The 24,228-nt window shown below is 34.3% G+C and overlaps 5 protein-coding genes across 12 annotated transcripts; 1 reads left to right on the top strand and 4 right to left on the bottom strand.

Moving 5' to 3' along the window:
- Positions 1-263: 263 nt before the first annotated feature.
- Positions 264-4,056, bottom strand: LOC142526091 (polygalacturonase-1 non-catalytic subunit beta-like). The gene is made up of 3 exons (XM_075630360.1): positions 3,992-4,056; positions 3,787-3,805; positions 264-887 (listed from the first exon to the last, which is right to left on the bottom strand). The coding sequence occupies exons 1-3, from the start codon at positions 4,054-4,056 to the stop codon at positions 264-266; spliced, it is 708 nt and encodes a 235-aa protein (XP_075486475.1).
- Positions 3,052-9,116, bottom strand: LOC142526451 (uncharacterized). 3 transcript variants are annotated; one of them, XM_075630859.1, is made up of 6 exons: positions 8,851-9,113; positions 6,576-6,677; positions 5,398-5,539; positions 5,270-5,316; positions 4,398-4,659; positions 3,052-4,067 (listed from the first exon to the last, which is right to left on the bottom strand). In XM_075630859.1, exons 1-5 carry the CDS (start codon positions 8,935-8,937, stop codon positions 4,444-4,446), a joined length of 594 nt encoding a protein of 197 aa, XP_075486974.1. In that variant the 5' UTR covers positions 8,938-9,113; the 3' UTR covers positions 3,052-4,067; positions 4,398-4,443. The 3 variants fall into 3 exon arrangements, with proteins under 3 accessions (XP_075486974.1, XP_075486975.1, XP_075486977.1); XM_075630860.1 differs by having other exon boundaries at positions 5,270-5,313; positions 8,851-9,112; XM_075630862.1 differs by lacking the exon at positions 3,052-4,067 and having other exon boundaries at positions 4,553-4,636; positions 5,270-5,313; positions 8,851-9,116.
- Positions 9,117-9,756: 640 nt separating this feature from the next.
- On the bottom strand, positions 9,757-14,960 carry LOC142526431 (integrin-linked protein kinase 1-like). 3 transcript variants are annotated; one of them, XM_075630834.1, is made up of 12 exons: positions 14,272-14,960; positions 13,681-13,755; positions 13,491-13,595; positions 13,149-13,234; positions 11,938-12,058; positions 11,721-11,800; positions 11,340-11,402; positions 11,122-11,240; positions 10,842-10,927; positions 10,649-10,770; positions 10,205-10,336; positions 9,757-9,979 (listed from the first exon to the last, which is right to left on the bottom strand). In XM_075630834.1, exons 1-12 carry the CDS (start codon positions 14,704-14,706, stop codon positions 9,973-9,975), a joined length of 1,431 nt encoding a protein of 476 aa, XP_075486949.1. In that variant the 5' UTR covers positions 14,707-14,960; the 3' UTR covers positions 9,757-9,972. The 3 variants fall into 3 exon arrangements, 2 of the variants coding, with proteins under 2 accessions (XP_075486949.1, XP_075486948.1); XR_012815260.1 differs by having other exon boundaries at positions 9,964-9,979; positions 10,205-10,340; XM_075630833.1 differs by having other exon boundaries at positions 9,758-10,336.
- Positions 14,961-17,231: 2,271 nt separating this feature from the next.
- On the top strand, positions 17,232-21,328 carry LOC142526432 (cysteine synthase, chloroplastic/chromoplastic-like). Of its 4 annotated transcripts, none has more exons than XM_075630837.1 (10): positions 17,232-17,581; positions 17,802-17,911; positions 18,056-18,113; positions 18,332-18,595; positions 18,731-18,868; positions 18,957-19,008; positions 19,116-19,165; positions 19,572-19,631; positions 20,507-20,587; positions 21,051-21,328. In XM_075630837.1, the coding sequence occupies exons 1-10, from the start codon at positions 17,339-17,341 to the stop codon at positions 21,141-21,143; spliced, it is 1,149 nt and encodes a 382-aa protein (XP_075486952.1). In that variant the 5' UTR covers positions 17,232-17,338; the 3' UTR covers positions 21,144-21,328. The 4 variants fall into 4 exon arrangements, 2 of the variants coding, with proteins under 2 accessions (XP_075486952.1, XP_075486951.1); XR_012815262.1 differs by lacking the exon at positions 21,051-21,328 and adding an exon at positions 19,409-19,486 and having other exon boundaries at positions 17,233-17,581; XM_075630836.1 differs by having other exon boundaries at positions 17,233-17,581; positions 19,086-19,165.
- LOC142526433 (uncharacterized) lies at positions 21,157-22,697 on the bottom strand. The gene is made up of 3 exons (XM_075630838.1): positions 22,477-22,697; positions 22,096-22,233; positions 21,157-21,494 (listed from the first exon to the last, which is right to left on the bottom strand). The coding sequence occupies exons 1-3, from the start codon at positions 22,603-22,605 to the stop codon at positions 21,312-21,314; spliced, it is 450 nt and encodes a 149-aa protein (XP_075486953.1). The 5' UTR covers positions 22,606-22,697; the 3' UTR covers positions 21,157-21,311.
- Positions 22,698-24,228: the final 1,531 nt, after the last annotated feature.

Below are 24,228 nucleotides of genomic sequence, written 5' to 3'. Positions count from 1 at the left end.
ATACTAAATATAGAAAATGAACTATATATTTGGAATGATCGAAAAAAAAAATGCAGTCCATATATTTGGGACGGAGGAAGTAAATATCTAAATCTGTAATAACTTTTTGAAAACTAAACAGTTCCATTTCCACGTACCAGAAAGCAGACAACTTACAACACAATAATTATCCGAATCCTCGCGCAACTACTTAGCTTGCATGTGAAAGAGAGCAGATAAATTCCCTCCAAATTAAATACATTCGACGTAGATTTTCATCATGATCACATTGATTCAGTGTCGAGTATCCATGCAAGATCAATTTGGGTGAACCAGTGACATGCCTCGCCTTGTCCAGGTTTGAGTTTCAGTATCTTAAAGACTATGTGATTCTCTGGAAATGGAGAAGTATCCATGTGACATATAGCAAGAAGGGTATTCGCCGGAGCTCCGGCCTTGGGCTCGACTAAATCCACGGAATACAAATTAGTGGAGGACAAAGAATGGCAGAAATAAGATGCAAAGGGAAGAATAACCTCGTGGCAGGCTACGATTTTATCGGTATTTAACTTTTTAAAGTTTTTGATCATAAGTTCAGTATTTGATCCTTGGGTGCTCTTGGACGATAAGGATATTAACTTTTTCCCACCTAGAGCTGACTTTGCGAAGTTTATCATTTCCTCTAGAGATTTTGGGCAGCTTCTCACTTCACCTCTTATCGCTGCTGCGTTGCAGTAAAAAAGAGTCTTTTCTATGGTTTCTTTGGTTACTCCAGGGAAAAATTTGGCCATTTCTTTGATGTTCAAGGTTATTTTAGATGCAATATGAGAGGGGAGAAATGCACGGTCTGGGAGCGATTTCTCAAAGTTTGGAGGTGAACCATGTTCCCATTCTTGAGTATTGAAAGCCTGAAGGATGAAAATACATCAGCTTCATTAATCTTTTGATCAAGACCTTTATTTTCTTGGTATTCATCTACGTATATATTTCTTCTTTTTTCTAGCAAGCCATATTCAATCCCAGAGCTACATGCTAGTTTTGCGATCGAACAGAAATCGGAATCTGCAGAGAATTTAACGTTGTTGGATATGAAGTTGGAGTATTAATATTTGCAGTCATCTTGAGTCAAAGGTGAAAGTTTATTGAGAATGGTTTTTGGCATTTCGTTTTTCACATTTTCAGACCAAAATTTGATTTGGTCTGAAGCAAAAGGGGGAGTAAATGTTTTTGAAATTGCTGAAGTGGTGTAGAGCAGGAAGGGGAACAGAGCAAGGAAAGTAGTAAAGGAATGACCCATTAGTTATTCAAGGAAGTTCAGCCTTCTTCCTTTTTCTTAGCTACAAATATAACATATGTAAGGGGTATTTATTGATGAATATTAAATGGAATGTTTGTATTTTATCTCTATATGTATTTCAGGAAAAGATCCAAAAACTCCGAAATATTTGAATCGTGTGTGGTGCCGACATATAGGTCCATATAATTAACCAATACGACAAATTGCATAACAAAGTGAACATGCCAAAAATGTTCCACTTGCCAATGGGACCCGAATGCATGGTGGTTCTATTTAGCTTATTTTTGTCCTCCAAAACCATGGATTTCAATTTTTTTTAATATATAAAATATAATACACTCGAGATTATGTCGAGAGTAGTCTCACGAATTTTTATCTGTGAGACAGATCAACGGTAGCGATATTTGCAATAAAAAATTATACTATTAGCATAAAAAGTAATATTTTTTCATGGATGACCCAAATAAAAGATTTGTCTCACAAAATACGATCCGTGAGACCGTCTCAACGATTTTTGTCTTATGTCGAATCGGGAATTTATATCGCATCGGCACACAATTATATTACGATTTACGATGCAACGTAGCATGTGAGAGCTACGTATTCTTCGGGGACTTGTGGAGTTTGCCAACCTGAGACATGCGTATTATATTTCATTTTTTGTTATTTACACTCTAACCGACGAATAAATTGTACGAATTAAGTGGAGTGTGAACAGGAATAAAATGAAACAACTATCGATATTTCAAAATAGACTTGGATCAAATAAGAATAAATAAATAAATAAAGAAATTGGGCCCATATGTTTTGAAATAACTTTGGTTGATCACTATGTTTTTGCAGTGTCCATTTCGCTTGAGTCCATATTGCAATTTGTGGTTTACTTGCGCTTTTAGGTCACGAAAAAAAAAAAATAATAAAAATTACCAAGTGAAAATGTTTTCTAAATTTTTTTAGGAGAAAAAAAATTCAAAAAAGCAATTACATGGTATGAATGTGTTTATGTAAATTATTATGATCTAACTATTTTAAGGTGAATCTGGTAAAGAATGGAAAAGGAACTTCAATTGCGTGTAGAAATTAATGCGCACACAATATTGGGTTACAAACATTTTGGGGTGACAATTTGAGGGCCCACAAAAGTAAGACCTTATCAAAAAACATCCAATGGAATTTCACAACCATTAATTTCCATCCGAAGATGCGAACACTATCCACAGAGTGTTCATTTTCAGCATAACATAGACCCTCGATAACGTCATTCCATTCATAAACAGAAAAAATAAGAGTCGAAGAAAAAAATGTACCACTTATCAGTCCCTCCAGCCACAACAAAACCAATCTCAAGAATAACCAACGCAACCCATTTGCCCTCTCAAAAGCTCCATAATGTCCGGGCTTCCGGTCAAGGCTCCGATCAGGTTGCTCAAAGAAGCCATTTTCAACGAAGGTTCGAGCCAGGTTTTTAGCAAACGTAGAACCGAACATGAGCATTTTATTGTTATGAGCATTTTATTGTTTATGTGATTTTATGCAGTTCTAATTGTGTAAGATTTGCTAAATATAAATTATATGATAGAATAGGCAAAAGATAAGAAAGAAATCGCATTATGATTCTGAAATGAAATTAACTCACATCTGGTATACAAAGACTAGATTATCTAAACAAAACAACAAGAAAAAAAAGAAACGAATACAAAGACAACATAGCTCGAAAAGAGTTTTATGACGCTGAATACCCAAAGTGTGATGCAGGAGCATTGCACTGGGATTGAGTGGTGTAATGGTGGCGCTGAGCATTAGTGGGGAGCATGCAAAGGCAGCAAGGAGAGCTGCCACCGCCCCCAGTGCAAGAGAAAAAAGACCCAAGCGTTAGCGGCTTGATGGCAAAAGTTCTGGCAAGTAAAAAGAGGAAGGAGGCCATGAAAGAGTCGATGGGCAAGCTAAGAGCGAAGGGAAATGCCATTCAAGAACAATCTCAACAGCCTGATTCGTCTGCTGACTGAACCTCTCTAGCGGCATTTTTAACTCCGGTGAATTTAGAGGGCAATGTGACTGTATAAACCATAAACAACATTGTTTCTTATCGGGGCATTCATCCCCAAGAATTGTCAGCATCTTCTTTTATTACTATCTGCTTCCACCACTGGAGAGGGGTCGGTCAGTGACACTGCCAGTTTATAGAGGGATGAAGTGGGCGATACGGTCATCACATGAATTTTTTTTTTTTTTTGGGCGGAAAATCTATGTGAAATTTTTCCAAGTATCTGAGTTCTGCCAACCTGAGAAGACTTGGCCCCCTGCTTCAATTATTTAAGACGCCTATGGGGTAGCTAATACGCAACTAAGAATTGTTAGGCATGTGGACTCGTGGAGGGAACTTCGATGAAGTTAGGATTATCAAACATCCCTAAGCTTGAATAACTATATCAATGTTTTGAATCCTAATCAGCAAAAAAAAAAATCTTTTATGATAAAACACCATACATACATTTGGGTGGAGTACATACTATTGAAACCTCGGTGACACTGGTAAAAGCAAAAAACAAACTGAGCTTTGAAGCATGAATAATTTCTATTTGAATTATTGCAACATTTTTTTCAACAACAAAAACGAAAAATTTGATGGCAAATGCTGTTTATAGTAGCCTACAAATTTTGAACACAAGCCTCAATTTTAAGCAATCGTTCAAGTTACTATCACTGGATGCTTACCTTCTCACATCAAATGCAAGAGCTAAGCTGATCCGCAGATTCTTGTTAGCAGCTACAACCTTCATCTCTATCCAAACTGAAGGGACATGAAGATACTCAAATTTAATACACTTTTAATTAACAATTCGACACATTTCCACAGCTGCATGCAAATATTACCTCGATGAAATTGTCAAATCACTCAACTTTTAATTTAAGATTCGATGATGCAAATGAAAAGAAAAAATCCCCATGGGTATTATTCTACAAAACTCATTCAAAAATGCAACAAACTACATGTAGCAAGTCATGCAGAAAGATTACATATATTAAAGAAGAGAGGATCCATAAAAATTTCGAAACAGTATACATGAAGCAAACAAGATAAACAAAACCTCAAATCAGGAATCATAAAGAGAAGATCTACCTGGTACTCTCAATAACCAGAGATAATGCACATTTTGAACAAAATATCAGCTTTTGTGGTTCCCAAAAAACTTAGAAAGTGGTAAAGGGCCATCAGCGTCTTCATTCTCGCTGCTTGAGTGCTTGGATTTTGACGACACATGCTTTTTTTCTTTCTTCCTTCTCTTCAACCTTGATTTTGACCTTTTTGACTCCCTCCCATCATCACCACTGCTTGAAGTTTCCGAATCCGAGCCAGAGCTAAAATCAGATCGCCTTGAATGCTAAGTTAATCGCAAAAAAGTCGTACAGTTAACTCAGGCATACAAATTTCGATGTGAAGCACATAAATCACGGGATTAAAGACATATTTTAGGAGCGGATATAGGAGTAACTTAGTTAAAGCAAATTATATAATAGATTTTGGTACAATTTCAGGACAATTTTTTATTTATTTTATTTTATTTAGTTCTTATTTATTATAATAAGCAAATAAATTGGCATATTATTTCATTGCAAAGGATACTTTGACTAATATTAATGTGTTTTTCCTTCCCAATTCGCTTCACCCTTTACTCCTGAGCAACTGTGATACTATATTGGAAACTACTATATCAAATTCATTAGTTCACAGGCAAACCTTTCGTTTCCTTAAAATATAAACTGACATTCGAGAATAAACCATGTATTATGAGCGGAATTCATGTGATCCCCATAATCATAGCTTTGTTTACTGGTTTTAAGAGCATAGCTTGAGATAATCACTTGTGAGTTGTGACTATGTCAGGTATTACATTTTGGCGATCCTTTTTTGGGTCATGAAATTCTCCATTATCAGCTTCACCACAATTTTTTCTCACTGAAGTGAATAAATGGAGTTGTTGTATAATGCACCTTTCGCTTCTTGCTGCTGCATTTCTTTAAATCTCTGTCCTTATCTGCTGGCAAATTTATGATTTAACAATGTCATAAAAAGCTAAAAATTGCTGAAATACGATATCCCCAATTACACTGTGCCTTACATTTTTTGCGTCTGGATCTGCTGCTAGAGTGGTTTTTTCCTTGAGCAAGTTTGCCAGCCCTTTCAGCATCTAGCTGAGCCCTATACTCTCTCATCATCCGGTCTTTATCAGCTTCCAACTCCCCCTTTCTCACTTCTTCTTCCTAACATTGAAGCCATTAGAGCCACAAAAAGACACAAAAATATTACCACATAAAAAAACATCACAAGATAAAGACAGCAATTACAGTAGCTAAACAAAAAGACCGAAAGGGCATTACTGGTCATGAATTGAAGCTAATGGGACAGATGAATCGGAAGGTTGAGTAACACATATAAATAGATCTGGTGGCCATCTTATCTTGTTTGGGCATAGTGTAGATTAAGTCATATTTACATGAAAACCTGGAGTGCCAAAAATAAGCTCGTAAATTGGACGAGTAATTTAGAGTCATGGGATAAGCTAATGAAGTGAAGTTGAAGCCCTACAGATAAGAAGATATGTGGAAAGACAAAATTTGAGCTTGTTAAACTCGACTACCATTATTGAAAGAGGATGCACGTTGACCTGGTGAATATTTAAGTGAGCTGAGCTGTTGAGATCAGTATCCAGCTCTACATATCTAGGGAATCAGCCAGAAATAAATGTATGACACTCAAAAGGAATAGTATGTACTTATTCTTGAAACATATGCTTTCTGTCTTTGATCAAACGTGATTAAACATGGGAGTCAATTCTAAGTATCATGTATTATGCGCTGTATAATCGAACAATGTAAGTGGCATATTCAGGAAACATGGTAGTTGGTTCGCTCCAATTCACTTTTCCCTCCTCAACATGCTAGTTAATTTTCGAAAAAGATAAATGGCAACCTTCCTTAAAGTTGCAGTTCGACAACAACTCATCAGCCAAATGACACAGCTACATTAGCTTTCAATCCTAATTTCCATCAACACCGATAAGACTGTACTTGGTCAACGGCTCAAAATATCAAAATACCGATTTGGTATGTTAAAGATGTTAAAAAATATTTAAAGATAAATTTTCTCGAAATAAAAATTATAGCTGTGGCAGACAACTTATTGAAAAAAAGAAGATAGGAATACAAAAAAAAGTTGAGAAGGTTTATATGGAAAGACAACATGTATACAAAGATAGCACATAAACTCAAGTTACAAATGTGCAGCCACATAAATCACCTTTTGCTTCTTCTTGTACTCCTCCCACGTAATTGTATGAGAAGTATTTAGACTTGCCAAACGAGCAGCATGCCATTCTGGTGAATGAAAAGAACCATCCACCTGTGATCGTCCTCATTAGAAGATGCACAGATCCAAAACAAATAGGGGGGAAAACACTATTTTAAACTTTTCCAACAGGAAAGGTCACTCAACAATCAATTGTACAGAAAAAATTAGCACATCTCCAGTCTCCATTAATGTGAAATAAACTTTGGAATGATGAAAAACTAGCCAGCTTATACAACTGTACATTCCCAAAAGTAACATTATTATTGATCGAAAGAGTTTATACCTCTGTAAAGATTTATCGTTATAAAAGCACAAAGTTGGTACTTTGGTTCCTAGGAGATGCTAAATCAACTCTGTCCGGATCAGCCATTACGAAGCATAAATTCCTTTTAAAATTATGATAAGATGTCTTGTGCCCATCGCAAGAAATAATTCTGATGTGCACCCTTCTCAGCATACTTTATGTTTTGGTGTAAAGTAAAATATTAATTTACAGCACTGGAGGATTAATAATCATTATAATAATGGCGGGCAAGAGTTGCACTTGTTCTTTTCTCTCTTAACATATATTTGTTTGGAGTGCCGGGCATATACCCAAGAGCAACCACATTCGACAACATTATGTGACAAAACCAGACACGAATTGATTCATAAATATCAATAAAAGCCTTTGACCCTTGGGACATGAAGAACTGACAGATTTAAAGCTCCGCATTCCGACGACAAGAATCAAAGAGAACTAAAAATACAGATAATGGAAATATGTGAGTTACTCTATTATAAGAAGTCTGAGATTTATCTTATTAGACACACAAATTAACTAAACAATCAATACCAAAAAAAAAATAAAAATTGGCAGAAAATATTACTCTTACAAAACTGACTTAAAGAAATCATTTCACTTATCATGGAAGACCAGGAAAATCACATTCACATATCTGAAACTCAGGGCACAAGTCTTCCAAGGTATACAATCTAACAGATGGCAATAATTCCATCTCCAAAAGTGAAATACATTATTAACATCTCATTTTCATTCGTAAAAGCTTATTTCCACTTCATTTTCATATACATTATTCGAATTCAACAATACAAAGAAACTCTATTAATATATAATATTTCAGACAATATATTATATTTTATATTTTAAAATGCTCCACACACCATTAATCAAATATATATGATGTGATATTGTTAATTCAACAAATTATTAGATGACGTGATAATTACAGTAAAAATGTCATAATTCAGAAATAATATCACACACATCATGTTCCTCACTACGATTTCCAGAAACATATTTGCTTAAAAATTTCTCCTGAAATACAGAACCAACCTCAAGTTTTCAGTTACACCCAACAAATAATAACTATGCAGCCCTCACAAACACTCGAGCATTACCTAAACTTACAATCCATGAGCTCGGTTGGTTCGAAACTTCAAATCAGTTATATTGGCTCCTTTTCTTTTAAATCAGAGATCAATAGCTCTCGTTTTCCAACATTTCCTCTTTCACATTACAGGACCTTATTCCCTTGTCGTTAATTCATCAACGTTGGTAAGTCGAAACTAAGCTAAATGATATTACTCTTTCATCTTCATGGCAACACAAATTATAAAAGGAAAATCACTAAATTTTGTTTACTGCACATGAAATTTTCATATTTTTTAACAGTAACATAGAATCTTGAACACTAATTTTTTAAAAAAATCTTTTTTAATCATGTTAACTCCAAAAAAATCACAATATTTTTAAATACACGTGAAGATTCAGATCTTTTTAGCAGTAACCTAATAAGATAGTTTAAATTTAAAAAACAAGAAAATTAATTTGTCAAAAAAAAAAAAAAAAAACTAAGAAAGAAAGAAAGAAACTTCCGTACCTAAAGTTATCTTTAAAAAATGAGATAGTTTAAATATCAAATAAAGCAGGACATTAATTTTCCAAAAAAAGAAGAAGAAAGAAAAATAAACTTCCGTAGCTAAAGTTATCTTTAAAAAGCCCTAAACTCATGTTCCATAACAGCTGATAAAAAAATTATCAGGAAACTTTCTACCCAACGCTATGGTAGCTCAACATCTTGATAAAAAAAAAAACTCAATATCACCTAAACTCTTCTAATAAAATCCACAAACATGAAATTTCCACTCAAAACACTCGTAAACTAAACATCCAAAATTCCGCCAGTAAAAAAACAAATAAATGGTATGAAACGGTACAAACCATGCCATCTTCAACCTCATCCGGGGCGGCTGAGCTTGAGCCGAGCCGAGATCTCTGCATCGCTTTGTACGCTTGATTTTTCCCCATTATTCCTGGTAATTTTTAAATCGCAAAAAAGGAAAGGAATCAATTCGAGGAAAAATTGAAGAAAAATCGAATACAAGCGCTGATTAATGCCGGAAGGCGAGGATTTGAAGCTGGAGTATATGCGATGCCAGGAGGCTTGGACTCTGGGGACGAGATTTATAGCAAGCGCGATAAATTCATTAATTAATCACCGTTTTTTTTTTAATATAATTTATAGTGCGATGAAAAAACTATTATATTACAATATTTTTGTTTTCATAAAAAATAATGTGAGATATTATATCATTTACGAAAAATATTATTTTTTATATAAATATAAATATGATTCACTTGTATCTTCTTTTATGAGATTTACTCTTTTATTTTTAATGGGAATGAGTTTTTGCTGCACAAATTTCAATGCAAACAAAATTTAACAAAAGAATTAAAATAAAGTTTACAAATAATTCGCCCAAAATTTTTACAAATATCATGTTGGACAAATATTATAATTTAGATTCCGTCAATTATATTGAATTTAAACAAATAAAACTGATATTATATTTTCATGTATTACAAGATTAGAATTATATACTTTTTACTATGTAATATTGATAGGTTATGAAGAAAACAAGACAAAAATATATAATTCAGAATTCTATAAACTTGGTGTTGTCATAATATTATTCCAAATTATATAAATGTTTGTTATTATATGATATTTTTCATATTCTCATTCCTCCAAATTTTATGATATTTCATCATAAGTAAAAAATGGAAGGACACAGCTTTATTAATATAGAATTTTAAAAACTTAAGTCATACTTAATGTAACATTACGATCGTAGAAGAGACGAACAAATTCACTCTTTTTCATTTCTATCTACATTCCTCCGTACTGTGTCACAATTCACAAACTATGTTTGTATATATAAAAAAGGCAGGTTTAGTTTCTTTCCTCCTCCTGGATGAAGCTGCGTCGATCTGCTCCGCCAGCGGACGGACGTCTAATATTTTGTACTCCGCCTCCTCACGATAAGTAACCCTGTGTGCATCTTATATCCTATGGAAGAAGTCATTTTTAGGCATCGGCAGCAAAACAAATAATATTGCAAAGAGTTGAAAGATCATTTTCCTGTGAATGACCATTAGGATTGCGCGGATGACGAAAAATGCTGATGATTCATTGCCCCCAGCAGCGGAGAGTCATTGATAGTATACACCGGACAATGAAAAAAGGAGTATGAAAGGAAGGAGAAGACAAGGAAAGCAGCATATGCATGCATACCAAGGGAGTTTGAAAGTGTCTTTCCACCATCCATGCTTGGAACAGTTTGCAATAATCATATTCATCCGTGCGATGATCTGGGAAAAACTTGGCCGTGCAGCGCAATCTGGATGCCAGCAGTCTTCGATCAACCTATCTTGAAACGTAGCATAGTGAACGAACAAGACAAACACTTTAGCTTTTCACCTCAAATAGATATGTTCTAAGGTTGTCTAGTATGGATAAAGAAGGGAGCATCAGCAAGGAAAGTGTAAGAGATTACATGGACACTAATTCTAAGTACCAAAATATATAGTGGCCTTCCAATCCTTCTAGCATCAGTATCTTAATGAAAGTTTGAGATAAATAGTCTCGTCTTCCAGAGAATTTCATCGAGGGAAATTAAGCGACAGATAAAGACAAACAAAAATAAGGATGAAGTAAAGAAGAGAAAAAAGGACCGACTCTCTTAAATCTGGAGGATATTTAGATTTGGACTTGAATGTTGGTCTCTTTTCTTCCAAGCAGATTAACTTAGCTGCCTCCTCGGAGGGCTTGGAAGAGAATGGTCGCACTCCCTCCATCATCTAAACACGAAAACGTCGATAAGTGTGCAAAAAATAATTGGGAACATCGAATGTATGTAAACAAAATATACCTCATACATCATAACACCGAAGGAGTGTACATCGACGCTTTTGTCAAAAATTTCATTATTATAAATTTCAGGTGCCACGTACAAGTCTGCGTTCAGATCCGCATAAATATGTTAAAAATAATTGGGTCGCTGACAAAACACTTTTTCCATCAAATTCTTTTTACAACTTTTCAAACTTTGTTAAATGTCTTTCTGGGAATTAGACTAGGAAAAATGACCCCGATTACTTTGTCAATAACTAAAAAGCAAGAAGACAACTATGTTACACAAGAAACCTCACTTGAACGATCTATGGCCTCGGGTTGCACTAATTTTGCTTTGTCTGGCGATATTATTGATAACTTAATGACACCAAACCCTCCAACCTTGAGCTGTCCTCCACAATCCAGCAATATATTTCTGGCACCTTACCAATAATCAAACATTAAAAACACTATACGATGCCAACAGTAAAAATATGTATGTCAAGGCGTCAACTTAAGAATATAGTTGCCTTACTTTGGTGTTAAATCACAATGGATGATTGGCTCAGGCTTGCTCTCATGAAGATAATTCATTCCCCTGTCGAGTTAACCAAGATCCAAAATGTCAGTGTCCAACACAGAATGAATTCAAAAAATCTGGTTTAAAAAGAAAAGGGGACAAGGATGAATGCAGAAAAGCAGCATAAGGAGAAAAAAAAAACAAATGCAAAAGAATTATGAATCAAGAACAACAGAATGAAGATAAGCACAAAAACGTTATACAAAATGCCAATCCGCAATAATAACAAATATGGCACCCACTCTACTAAAGCAGATTATGGCAAAAGGCATAACAACGATTCAAACAACAAAGTATACATTTCAATGTGCTTATATTTCGGAAATTTGTTGTCACCTAGCAATTTCAAGTGCGAATCCCAGCGCTTTAGATGGAGACAGACGTCCTTTCTTCTGAAGGTAACTACCTAGGTCTCCCTGAGAATTGGAATTATAAGTCAGCGATGAGCATCAAATCTGACAAGTTACTCATGTATGAAAACACACGAGTGTTTGTATGGGTTGGAGGGGAGTGTGGCATGTATGAGGATATGCATAGAAAGAGGGATGATTACTCTTGAGTGATGCTCCAAAACGATCATCATTGGTAGATTTTGGGTGACAGCACCAACAAATTGAACCACATTGGGATGTCTGACCTTCTCCAACAGTGTTAACTCATGCTTGAAAGCATTTCTACAATTTAATGCATTAAAACTATTACGTTCCGCTGAAGTAAGAACAAATTTCAAAAAGAAAGAACAGACAAGAACATAAATAAATAACTTTGAGCCAACTATACGAAACGAAGAAAAAATGTTAAAGATTGGCTAACTTTTGTTTGTTTACATAGGTTGTCATGCGTTATGCAAATGTGAATTGATGAAAACATTGACATGGAATATACTGCCGTTGAATAAGCATTTATTCCACAGTCAAGATGAAATAGTCCCCTTTACAACATTGGAAATTGCTTGATCATCGACTATGACCATTATTTTCAAGAACTAGATTGAATAATGATCACAACTTTCAGAATTATGTACTTCTATTAGTAGTAGTCACTAGAAAAAACATTACACGTTGAGGATTCAAGAATGAAAACAAAATTTGACGACCACGTTGATGCTGCTCACCAGTAGCATAATCGTAAAAACATATATAACTTTGTGGTCATCAAAACTCTTACTTTCAACGAGTATGACTCTAGGCATCAATCATATAGATTTATAACTAATTTCAATTAGCATTCCTAACATATGAGGTAACCGTTATTCTTAGATTTACTCATGATGATCACTAGAGCATATAGAGATGTCATCTTCGGAAAAGGGTGATTTGAATGATATCTTAAATATTTCGTAAGCTGGAGTCTAGATTGGTCGGACAACAATTTATAACAGCTCAGCAGGAAAGGCTGACTCCGTGTACATATCTTGTATGCATGTCTTCTTATACAGAACAAAAAGTTCCATCCCCCACCCTCCAAAATAAATTTTGGTTATACGGCCGAAACGTTAGACAAACATAACAATATCACCCTGAGCAAGCGAACTACTAATGACGAAGCTGTGAAACTTAAAACAAGATTGTGCTGCATCTGGAGAAAAATTCATTGTATTATTTTGAACGTGTGCCAAACTAGCATCATACTCCTTTAAAAATTGGATTTAGAAAGCATATCACTTGTTGAAAGCAAAGATAGATTATGCAAAAGAAAAAACTAAACCAACATTCAACCAAAATGAAACATATGCATAAAAACTGAAAAGACGGTGGTGTATACATGCATTCAGGGGATATATAGCTATCCTTGTCGAGGATCTTTACTGAAACTTTTGTGCCATTCCATTTAGCAACTTGATATGATCCCTGTCCACGGATAGAAAGTCAAAAATCGGACAGTAAAATAAATATGTTACAAATTCAGGCCATGAAGCACCCATGCAGACACGGGAAAATTTTGTCTTATTACAAATGAAACTTGTCGCTGTTTGCAAACACAGACTTGAAAAAAATGTACTAGAGTCGACAGATGAATGATAACATACTATACATGCATCGAGAAGCAGTATATTGGATTATCAATTGGAAAAATATCTCTAGCTCCCAAAAAAATCAAAACAACCTTGGAGATGCCGTCGCTTTTTCGTATCTGAATGTCCATTGGATTGAGCTCGTACTCTGGAACCTCACGAGGATTTGCCACTGTCATCGGCGTTTTCCTGGTTTTCTAGGAAATGGCATGGACTTATATGAGTGTCACCAACGAACAAAAAAGCCTTTTTTAACCTAAAGCAGGACAATTTTACACTTACAGGAACTTTGGCCCCACGGGCCTTCAATATGTTATATACTTCAATGTTCCCATAATATTTGGCATCAGCAGCAGCCTACATTGATGAAAAAATCTTGTAAAATGCATCCTATTAAACTCAAAAAGAAACTTTGACTACTCTTCCAACAAGAATCAATCATATTCATTTCTAACATGGTCACAAAATTGAAAACAGCACAAAGGTGAGAAGGTTAAATCATTTCTCCATCCAAGTTTTCGTCTTCCATGAAGTAAAATATGCTGTAACTGTATTATGTTTATTAGCCGTGGATCTAGCGAGCCTGCTACTGTTTCCCGGGATTCCAGAAACACAGGCCATCACATTAAAATATAAATAAATCCTTTGTAAAACAGGGTCCCATTCTTCTGTTGTAGTACAAATTAAGCAACAAAATTGACATCTTTAACAAGAAAAACGAAACCTTTGAACTAAAATTGGAATCTCAACCTAGTCAAGACAATTCTTGCACAATCGACCCCTTCCCACGATATTATGTCTCCGTGAGTTCATTACGCATCTTTGTTTCATTCAAAATTTGTCTCACATCAAAAGCTGAATAAATAAATGTACCGTGCTACCCCACCGATCATGGGCATCGATATTGGCTCTTCTACTCAACAAAAGCTTCACAACTTCTACATGGCCTTCACATGCAGCAATATGCAGAGCAGTCCTGCCATCCAAATCAATATTGTTTACGTCAACCCCTTCATCAAGCAAATCCTGGACCCCTTTCACATCCCCTCTGCTGGCCAGGAAAAGCAGCTGCATTGTCGAATCTAGATTCTCCGGCACGGCGAACCCATCTCCATCGCCGCAGTCATCCTCCAACGCACTTCTGCGAATGGGGTCCAACGAAGATTGCCGCCCGAAGCTGAACCGGAAATTCTTCCGATTCGGGTCGAGTGAATTCTGCCGCTGGAAAGTGAATTTCCCGCTCTTCCTCAAGGAACCCGTCGAGAACTGGCGGGAGATCCCGCTCTTCAACTGCGTAGCCTTGTCCATTTAACCATAAAAAAAAAACGCTCTTTCCTCGTACAAATACACCATGCCACAATCCCAACAAAGCAGATAGACTACGATGGCCAAAGCTATGACTTGGTGGAGATCAAACAAAAGCGGGAAATGGATTCGACTGATTTCCGATGGCAGAGGAAAGAGCTCGTCGATGTTTCAAGAATGGAGGAGAGCAAAGGGCATGCAAGAGAAGGAGAATACGTTGGTTATTGACATCCCTCCACTGGATGTAGCGGAAAAGGCGTTACGTTAACCACATGAAATGCTCTACTAGCCAAAACGGGGGATTTTTAGATTTGTATTAAGAGAAAATAATTATTTGGGAAAATAAAAGATATATAGTTCCTTTGAAAACAAATCTGTTTTATATATTATATTAGAAAATAAATTTTAAAACTTTGGAGCTGTAAAGTTTCACACAATAATGTGTCATTAAATTCATCAAAACAACATTTGACGACAAATTTTTTTTAAGGACTGAGAAATAAAATCGCAATCTATAATTTTATCTAACACAAATTAAACCGTGTATCCAAATTTTTAAGAAGAAATCAACGCAAAATTATATGAAGAATAAATGATACTGAATGTAACTATTTATTTTTATTTTTTTAAAATCAATTTTAGTCACTTTCGTAAAGATCATGTAAATAAAATATTAATGAGTAGGTCTATTGTGAGACGGTCTCACGAGATAAAATTTATTTTATGAGATCGTATCACAAGATACCTACTCTAAAATAAAATTTTGTATCTCGCTTGAATAACTAAATTTATTCTTGTTCTTATAAAAGACATTTTGTGTTTTTTGACATAGATCGATATATTTCGACGCATTTTTGGATATATTAGAAAACAAAAATATTGTCCAAAAATTAATAAGATAATAACATTTGTAACTTTTAAATGTATTTTTATATATTATGATTCGAAGTAATTTTAAATATATTAGAAGAGAGAATATTGTCTAAAAAATAATATGGTAACCAATAATATGTACTATATTTAATGATTTTATAGTTTATATATTATTAATATTGTATTATTTTTTATTATCAATTATTAAAATTTAATGATAATATGATATTTATCAACAATTATAATAATATATTATTTTTACTATATATTTTATTTAGTTAAATTCATTAATTAAATTTTGATTAAACACCTCAAAATTTTTGTGCGTTACAGTTATTTAATATGATTAATTCATGAATTTATTCAAGTATTTAATTATTTCACATATACATTGTACCTAGTTATTTTACATATACATTTTACCTATATATACATTATACCTAATTATTTAATATATATTGTACCTAATTATTTCAAATATACTTTGGTAAAAATGAGTCTTAAATTTTTGGGTTGTTATAATATGATTATGAGATATCATAATAAAATAAAATATATAAAAATTAAAAACAGAGTGACATTATCGTAGATCATACCCAAACATGTAGTGGATTAAATATCATTATGAAAAATGTATCTTATATATTCACATTGTACCTGAGGGCCCACCCAAGCCCACCATCGGCCCAAATTAAGCCAGTCCAAGAAAAGCCCATAATTGGTGAGCTGGTCTATAAATTGGACTCAATAATCCGTTGATTGCTGGACCGAAAATGTCCCAACACTATGACATACAAACCTAACTGGTCCGTGGAAACATTTAAGAAGCGCGAGCTACAAATAACGTATTGGAGCATTATTTTTTACGATACGTATCTTGTGAGATAGTCTCACGAATCTTTATCTGTGAAATATATATTCACAATAAAAAGTAATATTCTTACCATAAAAAGTAATATTTTTTTGTGGATGACCCAAATAAGAGATCCGTCTCACAAAATACGACCCGTGAAACCGTTTCACACAAATTTTTACATATTTTTTATTTAGCAAGAGTTATATTTCAATTTGTTTTTAAATATATTAAACTAATTATTGTCACATTCTTTTAATTTTTAAGTTTAGTATTTTATTGAGTTAGAGAAATGAATCGAGTCTCAAACTCAATAGCTGATATTAAACTTTAGATAAATATAATATAATTATACAAAATATATATATTGTGAGATAGTTTCATTGGTCTATATTTGTAATACAGATTGTTAGGTTATAAACTTAATATGATTATTATCCCAAAAAACTTGTCTATTAGGTTGTGTAACCTCCTTCTTTAGTTTATGTCACTGTTTCGATGTGAGACATTTTTATACTTTCGAACCCTTGAAAAATCGACGTCTAGGAGGGTCCACTCTACACGACTCTCACTCAACACGGAGATATCATCATAAAAAAACTTGTTTATTTGGTAACAATCTTAAATTTATAAATCACTTTTTATTAATTTAACATATCATCATGGGATATTTATAACATGAATCATAAAAATTAAATTTTTTGACATTATTATTATTATTTTATTATTATTTTTTTTGAATTGAGCGGATTCCATATAATAGGGTACGGGCCCATTTTATGTTCATACTCTATAATTACAAAGGACAAATATAGATTGATATATAATATCCAATTCTCCATTTCTGAATCCAGACGGCTGACGCACTATCCGTCCACAAACAGTTTAAGCTTCGGAGAAGGGAAATCCATGGCGTCTCTGTTGAACCAGCCGTTGACTTCTCTCTCCGCCGTCACCAGGTCTGGGCGCTGCTACCCGAAATTCGTCGTCTCCGAACAGAGCCGATTGGCTGCCACGGGAATATCTGGTTGTAACAGTATTTGTGTAAGCAATATGGGTAAATACAGTAAAGGAAAGATCGTGTATAAAGCTGTGTCCGTGGAGCCTCAGGCCGAAATTGAAGGCCTCAATATCGCCGAAGATGTATCCCAGGTGAGCTTGTTATTGTTATTATCATTGTCATTATTTGGTGTTTTGAGGTGATTTTAGTGATAGGTGTGAGTTTATAGCGAAGCATTCTTGCTGTGGAACTGAAATTGTGTTAGTCCTAGGCTTAAAAAAAAAATCGTATAGCGAAAATTAAGATGGCTATCTTTAGTTCCTGTTTGGTGTTACTTTGGTTCACTTTCTTGCAATTGCTGCTTCTTAACAGCTTATTGGGAAGACACCGATGGTGTACTTGAATAATGTTGTAAAAGGTTGTGTTGCAAATATAGCTGCGAAGCTTGAGATAATGGAACCATGCTGCAGTGTCAAGGACAGGTTTAGTGTACTCTGGTTTCCATTTGCAAAATTGTTGTTTGCGTTTTGTCTGGATTTCCTACGTTTCTTAGAATAAGAAATTATAGTTTTACTGTTTGGGTTTTTGTCATGTTCCCTTTATTTATATTTGAATGTTGCTTTCAGGATAGGATATAGTATGATAACTGACGCCGAGGAGAAGGGGCTTATAACCCCAGGGAAGGTAAGATCATTGGTCATAATTTCTGATTCTGGTCAAATAACTTGAATTTTTTTGTAAATGAGTCTTTGACTTTACTTTGCTTTATGAGATTTGAGCCTATAGACTTGGTACTAGTATTATTTTCATCCTGGTGTTTGTAAGACTTGGTTTTGTTGTTTTATTTGCATAAGCATTTATGATACTGATGGATATGTTGTGAAATTTTGGATTTATACTAGAGTATTTTGGTCGAACCTACCAGTGGAAACACCGGAATTGGTCTTGCATTTATAGCTGCCTCAAGAGGATACAAGCTCATATTGACTATGCCTGCATCCATGAGTCTTGAGAGAAGGGTTCTTTTGAAAGCATTCGGAGCTGAACTTGTTCTAACTGATGCGACCAAAGGTATGAAGGGTTCTGTTCAGAAAGCTGAAGAAATATTGAAAAGCACCCCAAATTCCTATATGCTTCAACAATTTGACAACCCTGCCAATCCTAAGGTTCTTCCGTTGCGTATGTCGATGCAATATTATTTTAAATCTGAGTTTAGAAACAGTTTTTTGTCTGCTTCACAATCACATGTGTTTATGGGTTGAGGTGAAATTGGGGTATCTCTCCTCTTCTTTTTATATCAGATACACTATGAAACAACTGGCCCTGAGATCTGGGAAGATACAAAAGGAAAGGTGGACATACTCGTTGCAGGGATTGGCACTGGTGGGACAATTTCAGGGGTTGGCCGTTATCTTAAATTACGTAATCCTAACGTCGAGGTATTATGTGGTTTTTTAGATGAAGTGTTTATAAACCATTTATTTTTTCTCTCATTTATTATAACAATAAGTGCTCATGTTCTGTTAGATTATTGGTGTGGAGCCCACAGAAAGCAACATATTATCCGGTGGTAAACCTGGTGAGCGGACGGTGTTTTATTGTTGATAGCTGTGTAAAATTTTTTATATTTCTAGTAGCTGTACTTTGCAACTGCAGGCCCTCACAAAATTCAAGGAATTGGAGCAGGTTTTATTCCGAAGAACTTAGATCAAGATGTGATGGATGAAGTTATAGAGGTTTGTTTCTGACCTCCTTAGCATTCTATAATGCTCCTTGTAAACCTTTCTCCAATTATGAATACCCTTGGTGAATTTTTTTTCTGATTTGAATACCAAGATGTGTTATTAGAATAGATGAAATTTTTTACTGATTTGAATACCAAAATGTGTGTGTGTTAGAATATCAATCGTTGATGTAAACTTAAGCTGGCACTTTATAAATTAGAATGCCTTCTCATTTAAACCTTTCAATCCTAACAGGTCAATTGAAGGGAACCAGTTTAATTTACCTCTTTACAAGGACATCACTTTTGACTGGTGTTACACCTGTATTATTTGGTTGTACAACGTGTCTCTTTTCTGAAAATTTGACTTGCACTTCAGTCATTTTGTTCTGACTGGCTTTTTCTTGCTTCATTTTCAGATATCAAGTGATGAAGCAGTTGAAACTGCGAAGCAATTAGCTCTTCAGGAGGGGTTACTAGTAAGTGCCTCGTGTTATCTGGGAAGATAGGATTGTTGGATAATAACTATTACAGTAACTGAGTTAAGTTTTCGAACATTAACCTGTATTTTCACGTGTCACGCATGGGCCTTTTCGAACATTGATATATGTAAGATTAATGTGCTGCGGAATGAGGGACTTCTATATCATTTGGGCAGGGGGTGTCTGGAAATAATACAACTTATTTCGTTCTCTGGCATGCTTAATGTCAAACCAGGACAGACTACAGAGTATGGGTAAATAGTTATTTTAACTTATGACAGTTATGATGTGATGATGTGTCATCCGTATATATATAAGCTTGTACTTGGTTGCTCCAAAGATGTTCTGACGTAAATATGAGATGGGGAAATATTGATTAATGAAGGCAGGAGTAATGTGTTATCCACAACATGGTAATAAATATAGAAATATTGATTAATGAAGGCAGGAGTAATGTGTTATCCACAACATGGTAATAAATATAATAAGTGCCTTCCGTGAAATACTGTGAAGAATCATAACTTAAAAGTGTTAGAGTAACCTACATGGCCTGGAATCTTTGACGCCATATGTATTTGATAATGCTTTAAAGAACCACCCATGTGCTCACGATCTTTTTAATGATTTAATTGGTTTTATATTGACAAAACTTGAAGTTACTGCGCTGATTAGATCATGTGAATATGTGCTTAGGGTGTTGTAAATACACCTGCGAAGTTAATCAACCAAATAATTCAGCTTGGAAGACATGATACTACACATGATTGTGTTGTATGTGGAATTTCCTGAAGGGCATTCTTTTTCAAGTTTTTGATTAAGTCAACAGGAATGCTGTGTATTATGAATCTCTGTTAAATATTAATTTTTACCAGGTGGGAATATCTTCTGGAGCAGCAGCAGCTGCTGCTATTAAGGTTGGAAAGAGGCCTGAAAATGCTGGCAAGCTTATAGCGGTATGTTGATTTATGGCAAGCCTGTTCTTTTGCTGTTATTGATGCAATCCATTTGATTCTAAACTGGTGTATAAAAATTCCACATTGCTCATTCGGCCTGCAAGAATATGTTTAATAGCTGAAGGTGAAGGTCAGAACACCATCCAATATCTAAGCATGAGCAGTTGATTTTGGTGTTAAAATTGATGGGTGCCTATAATGGTATCCAATTTTTGAAGTTGCAATGATCGATTCAGTGAATTATATTTCTTGGTTTTTGAGTTCTAATTGTCTATGATGTACTTGTTTTCCTTGCGCTGTAGTTAGTATGCAACAACCCTGAAACATACAGCATTTTGATTTCACGATACCAGTTTTTCACATGAAACTTTGAAGGAGTTCGTCACTTGATGTATTTTTAAAAAATACTGAATGCAATCAACTTTTATCCGACTAAAGAGTTAGAACTATATTTTTGTTGCAGGTTGTGTTCCCTAGCTTTGGGGAAAGATATCTGTCGACGGTTCTATTTCAGTCCATACGGGAAGAGTGCGAGAAGATGCAACCTGAAGCTTGATATTATCTGCAGATCACGAATAAACATAGGTTTGATATTGTTCCGTATCATAACGATTTGTTGTCGGGTTCCAAAGATCAGATTTCAGGATTGTCTCTCCAACTAAAAATTCGACTAATGAAATTATGCAAAATGACTGCTCTATAGCATCACATTGCAACATAATATCTATTCTTTGATCGAGAGATGTGCCTTCAATTTGCCAGCAAGGTGAGGCATCATGTTGATGCCGTCTTCAACAGACATGTCAACACATGACTCCAAATTTTTCATCGCATTATTGCCGCCACCCTGAACCTTAGCTGTCTCAAATTTGTCTTGGCAAACCCTTAGAGACCTGCTTAACCGTTCCTGCGAATACATTTGAAAAAAATGATTGAGTAAATAACAAATCAACCTTGCTACTGTTAGAAAAATAAAAGTGCTATTATTCTCTGTATAATCATCAAATGTTTTGCACAGTTCGCTACATAACATATATTAATGCATATCAGTTACTACCGAGAAATAAAGATAGCAGTGACACTTCAATACACCCAAAGAAACATAGACACCCAATGTTGGCCCAATATCTGATCTGCAAGCAGCATAAAGTAACACCCAAAGAAACATAGACAAACTGTTCAGGTAAATTCATAACATGCAAGCACCATTCATGTACATGTTCATAAATCGTGAAGATTCTGATACACATGAAAGCCAGTCGACAGAACCAGTGCTCTGAAATTCATAACCAAAAATTGCAACAACAAAATAAGAAACCTATGCTTCATGTCCAGCAAAGAGAAATACAAATTGGACCCGATTAAAGATGAACAAAGAGAAAATCTCTCCCTCAGAAAATGGAGGCCCTATTTCCATATTTAAGTATAAAACCCGAAGTCGAAAAACAAACATCCGTGATTCTAATTCATTTACCATGGAACAAATCAAAAGAGAGAGAAAGAATTACTTGAAAGTTCGCCATCTCATTTTCAACAAGATTCTGTGCGTTGATAACAGGAGCACTGCAATGCTCTACACAGTTACCGATTTCTTCTTTCTTCTTCCTCCTGTCGAAACACTCGTGTGCACACTTAAAGTAGGCTTGCTGCAAACCCAAAACAATCAAGCACATGTGATATGTTTGAAAATGTAAAATTTTCGAAGATATTCAATATTCATACCATAACATCACATAACCCTTTACATCCAATTTCAGCTATTTTTCCAAAACCGTCCGCACTGGATTAAAAATCATGCCTTTTGAAACCAAATTTCTGATAAAATCCTTAGAACCACATCTTGACACCAAAAGGGAAAATAAAAATGAAGTCAAGTCCGCTAGAAAAACCTGGAGGGTGAATTCGATGTGATCCTGTACACCGGAGAGATGTGATTGCGCAGCGGTGTTAACTTCGTTGAGCTTCTGCCTCAATCTTTCGTTGACCAATCTCTCTTCAGCTGCGGCTATGTAATCCATGCCTGGGAGAGGTAGGATTGGGGTTTTAGGGATTTTGCTCCTTTTCTTTTCTCGGGGTTTAAGGCGGAGAATTGCTTGCTTAGGGGTATTTACAAAAGATTGTGTATTATTAAAATAATCATGTGATTAATAACGGATATTATTTTAAATACAAATAAATTAAAATTAAAAATCTTCAAAGTTCGAAATATTTAGAATAATTAACTTTTGATGTCATAATGAATTTTAATTATTATATATATTAATAAAGTATTAAAAATTTAATGTAACTTACCTGTAACTCGACATATAAAATTTTGATCTATAAAGTATCAAGGTGTAAGTTCAATTCATGCTTGAAGTAGTATAATCCTCCACTATTTCTTATAATTACATTTTGATCTTTATTTAAACATAAATCAAATGAATTATAAAAAATATATTATGACCAAGGTTATATAAATAGTGTCACAACCTTTAAGTTTTTTCTTTTTTATTTTTCCTTTCATCATTTACGATATTTAATTTATTTTTTTTTAAAAAAAAGGTCTTGAGTATTGTTTCTTCAATGTTTAAACTAATAAAATATTGTTTTGATGAGTTTTTGTAAACGAAATATACGAAGAGCGATTAATATATGACAAAAACTTGTGTGATACGGTCTCACAGACCGTATTTTGTGAGAAAGATATCTTATTTGGGTTATCCATGAAAAAAAATATTTTTTTTATTGTGAATATCGGTAGGGTTGACATCTCTCATAGATAAAGATTCATGAGACCGTCTTACAATAGACCTACTCTTACTTTATTGGTGCGGTAGTTTTTTAAATGGATTTTATTAATTTGGATCTTAATTCATAATAGAAATACGTGGAGAATTTTACCAAATTTGTTAATCATTTCATAGGTCTATTACAAAATATTAAGTTAATATAGACAAATCAATTTAAGTGGAATATTGAAATTATTTACTAGATTCAAATTGAGTTAAAATACTGGTAAAATTTAGCAACTCAAATTGGATAAGAGGGATTAGTCGAGAAATAAATCAATTTCAAGAGGTATCATACTCAACTATATGACCGTGACACGTGTTTTAATTCAATAATCTATTCAAATTCTTGCCTAATTACGGCGAAATTTCCTACATTATTCATTAACGTATTTCTAACATTAATAAATATGTTTTTATTTAACAGTCGAAATATTCCTAATTAAATTTGATTAAATAAAAATATATTAAGATTTATGAAATTTCAATTTTAGCATAAAATCGCACGCTGAAATCGAATATTATTTTTTTTGACGGTTTAAACAGTGCGCTGATACGAAAAAACTCTCTTTCAATTAATTTGAAATTTTCTTCTATAGTTCCTTAGAAAAGACTTTAAAAATATCCAAAAATAGAGTTTTCAATATGGTCTTGGGCCTGGCCCATTTGTTTTTTGAAGGCTAGGGTTTTAGTTTCCGGTCCTCCCCTCGCTTTAAATGTCACCACCAGCAACTTCTTGTTCATTCCAGGACTTGTCATTTTACATTTTATCGAATTTTCTCTGTTATTTTTTTTTAGCAAATCTCTGTTCTGTTTTTTTTTTTTTTATATTGAAAATTAGAAGTGTTTGGATTCGCGAAATTTGCGAGC

This window comes from Primulina tabacum, chromosome 15 (assembly GCF_025594145.1).
Source record: "Primulina tabacum isolate GXHZ01 chromosome 15, ASM2559414v2, whole genome shotgun sequence".
NCBI lineage: Eukaryota > Viridiplantae > Streptophyta > Magnoliopsida > Lamiales > Gesneriaceae > Primulina > Primulina tabacum.
This window is presented reverse-complemented; position numbering and strand designations above follow the sequence as displayed.

Excerpts from the sequence above, each read along its gene's own strand:
- LOC142526091 (XM_075630360.1), bottom strand. The coding sequence starts at position 4,056 with ATGAAGGTTGTAGCTGCTAACAAGAATCTGCGGATCAGCTTAGCTCTT.
- LOC142526451 (XM_075630859.1), bottom strand. The coding sequence starts at position 8,937 with ATGGGGAAAAATCAAGCGTACAAAGCGATGCAGAGATCTCGGCTCGGC. Across the intron at positions 5,317-5,397 it reads CAGATCCAGACGCAAAAAAT|CAGATAAGGACAGAGATTTA; the intron begins GTAAGGCACAGT and ends TAAATTTGCCAG. Across the intron at positions 4,660-5,269 it reads GCAGCAGCAAGAAGCGAAAG|CATTCAAGGCGATCTGATTT; the intron begins GTGCATTATACA and ends CGATTAACTTAG.
- LOC142526431 (XM_075630833.1), bottom strand. The coding sequence starts at position 14,706 with ATGGACAAGGCTACGCAGTTGAAGAGCGGGATCTCCCGCCAGTTCTCG. Across the intron at positions 13,596-13,680 it reads CCCGTGGGGCCAAAGTTCCT|AAAACCAGGAAAACGCCGAT; the intron begins GTAAGTGTAAAA and ends GCCATTTCCTAG. Across the intron at positions 10,928-11,121 it reads CGAGGCCATAGATCGTTCAA|ACTTGTACGTGGCACCTGAA; the intron begins GTGAGGTTTCTT and ends ATCTGAACGCAG.
- LOC142526432 (XM_075630836.1), top strand. The coding sequence starts at position 17,339 with ATGGCGTCTCTGTTGAACCAGCCGTTGACTTCTCTCTCCGCCGTCACC. Across the intron at positions 18,596-18,730 it reads ACAACCCTGCCAATCCTAAG|ATACACTATGAAACAACTGG; the intron begins GTTCTTCCGTTG and ends TTTTTATATCAG. Across the intron at positions 20,588-21,050 it reads ATGCTGGCAAGCTTATAGCG|GTTGTGTTCCCTAGCTTTGG; the intron begins GTATGTTGATTT and ends TTTTTGTTGCAG.
- LOC142526433 (XM_075630838.1), bottom strand. The coding sequence starts at position 22,605 with ATGGATTACATAGCCGCAGCTGAAGAGAGATTGGTCAACGAAAGATTG. Across the intron at positions 22,234-22,476 it reads ACATCGAATTCACCCTCCAG|CAAGCCTACTTTAAGTGTGC; the intron begins GTTTTTCTAGCG and ends TTGGGTTTGCAG. Across the intron at positions 21,495-22,095 it reads ATGAGATGGCGAACTTTCAA|GAACGGTTAAGCAGGTCTCT; the intron begins GTAATTCTTTCT and ends ATGTATTCGCAG.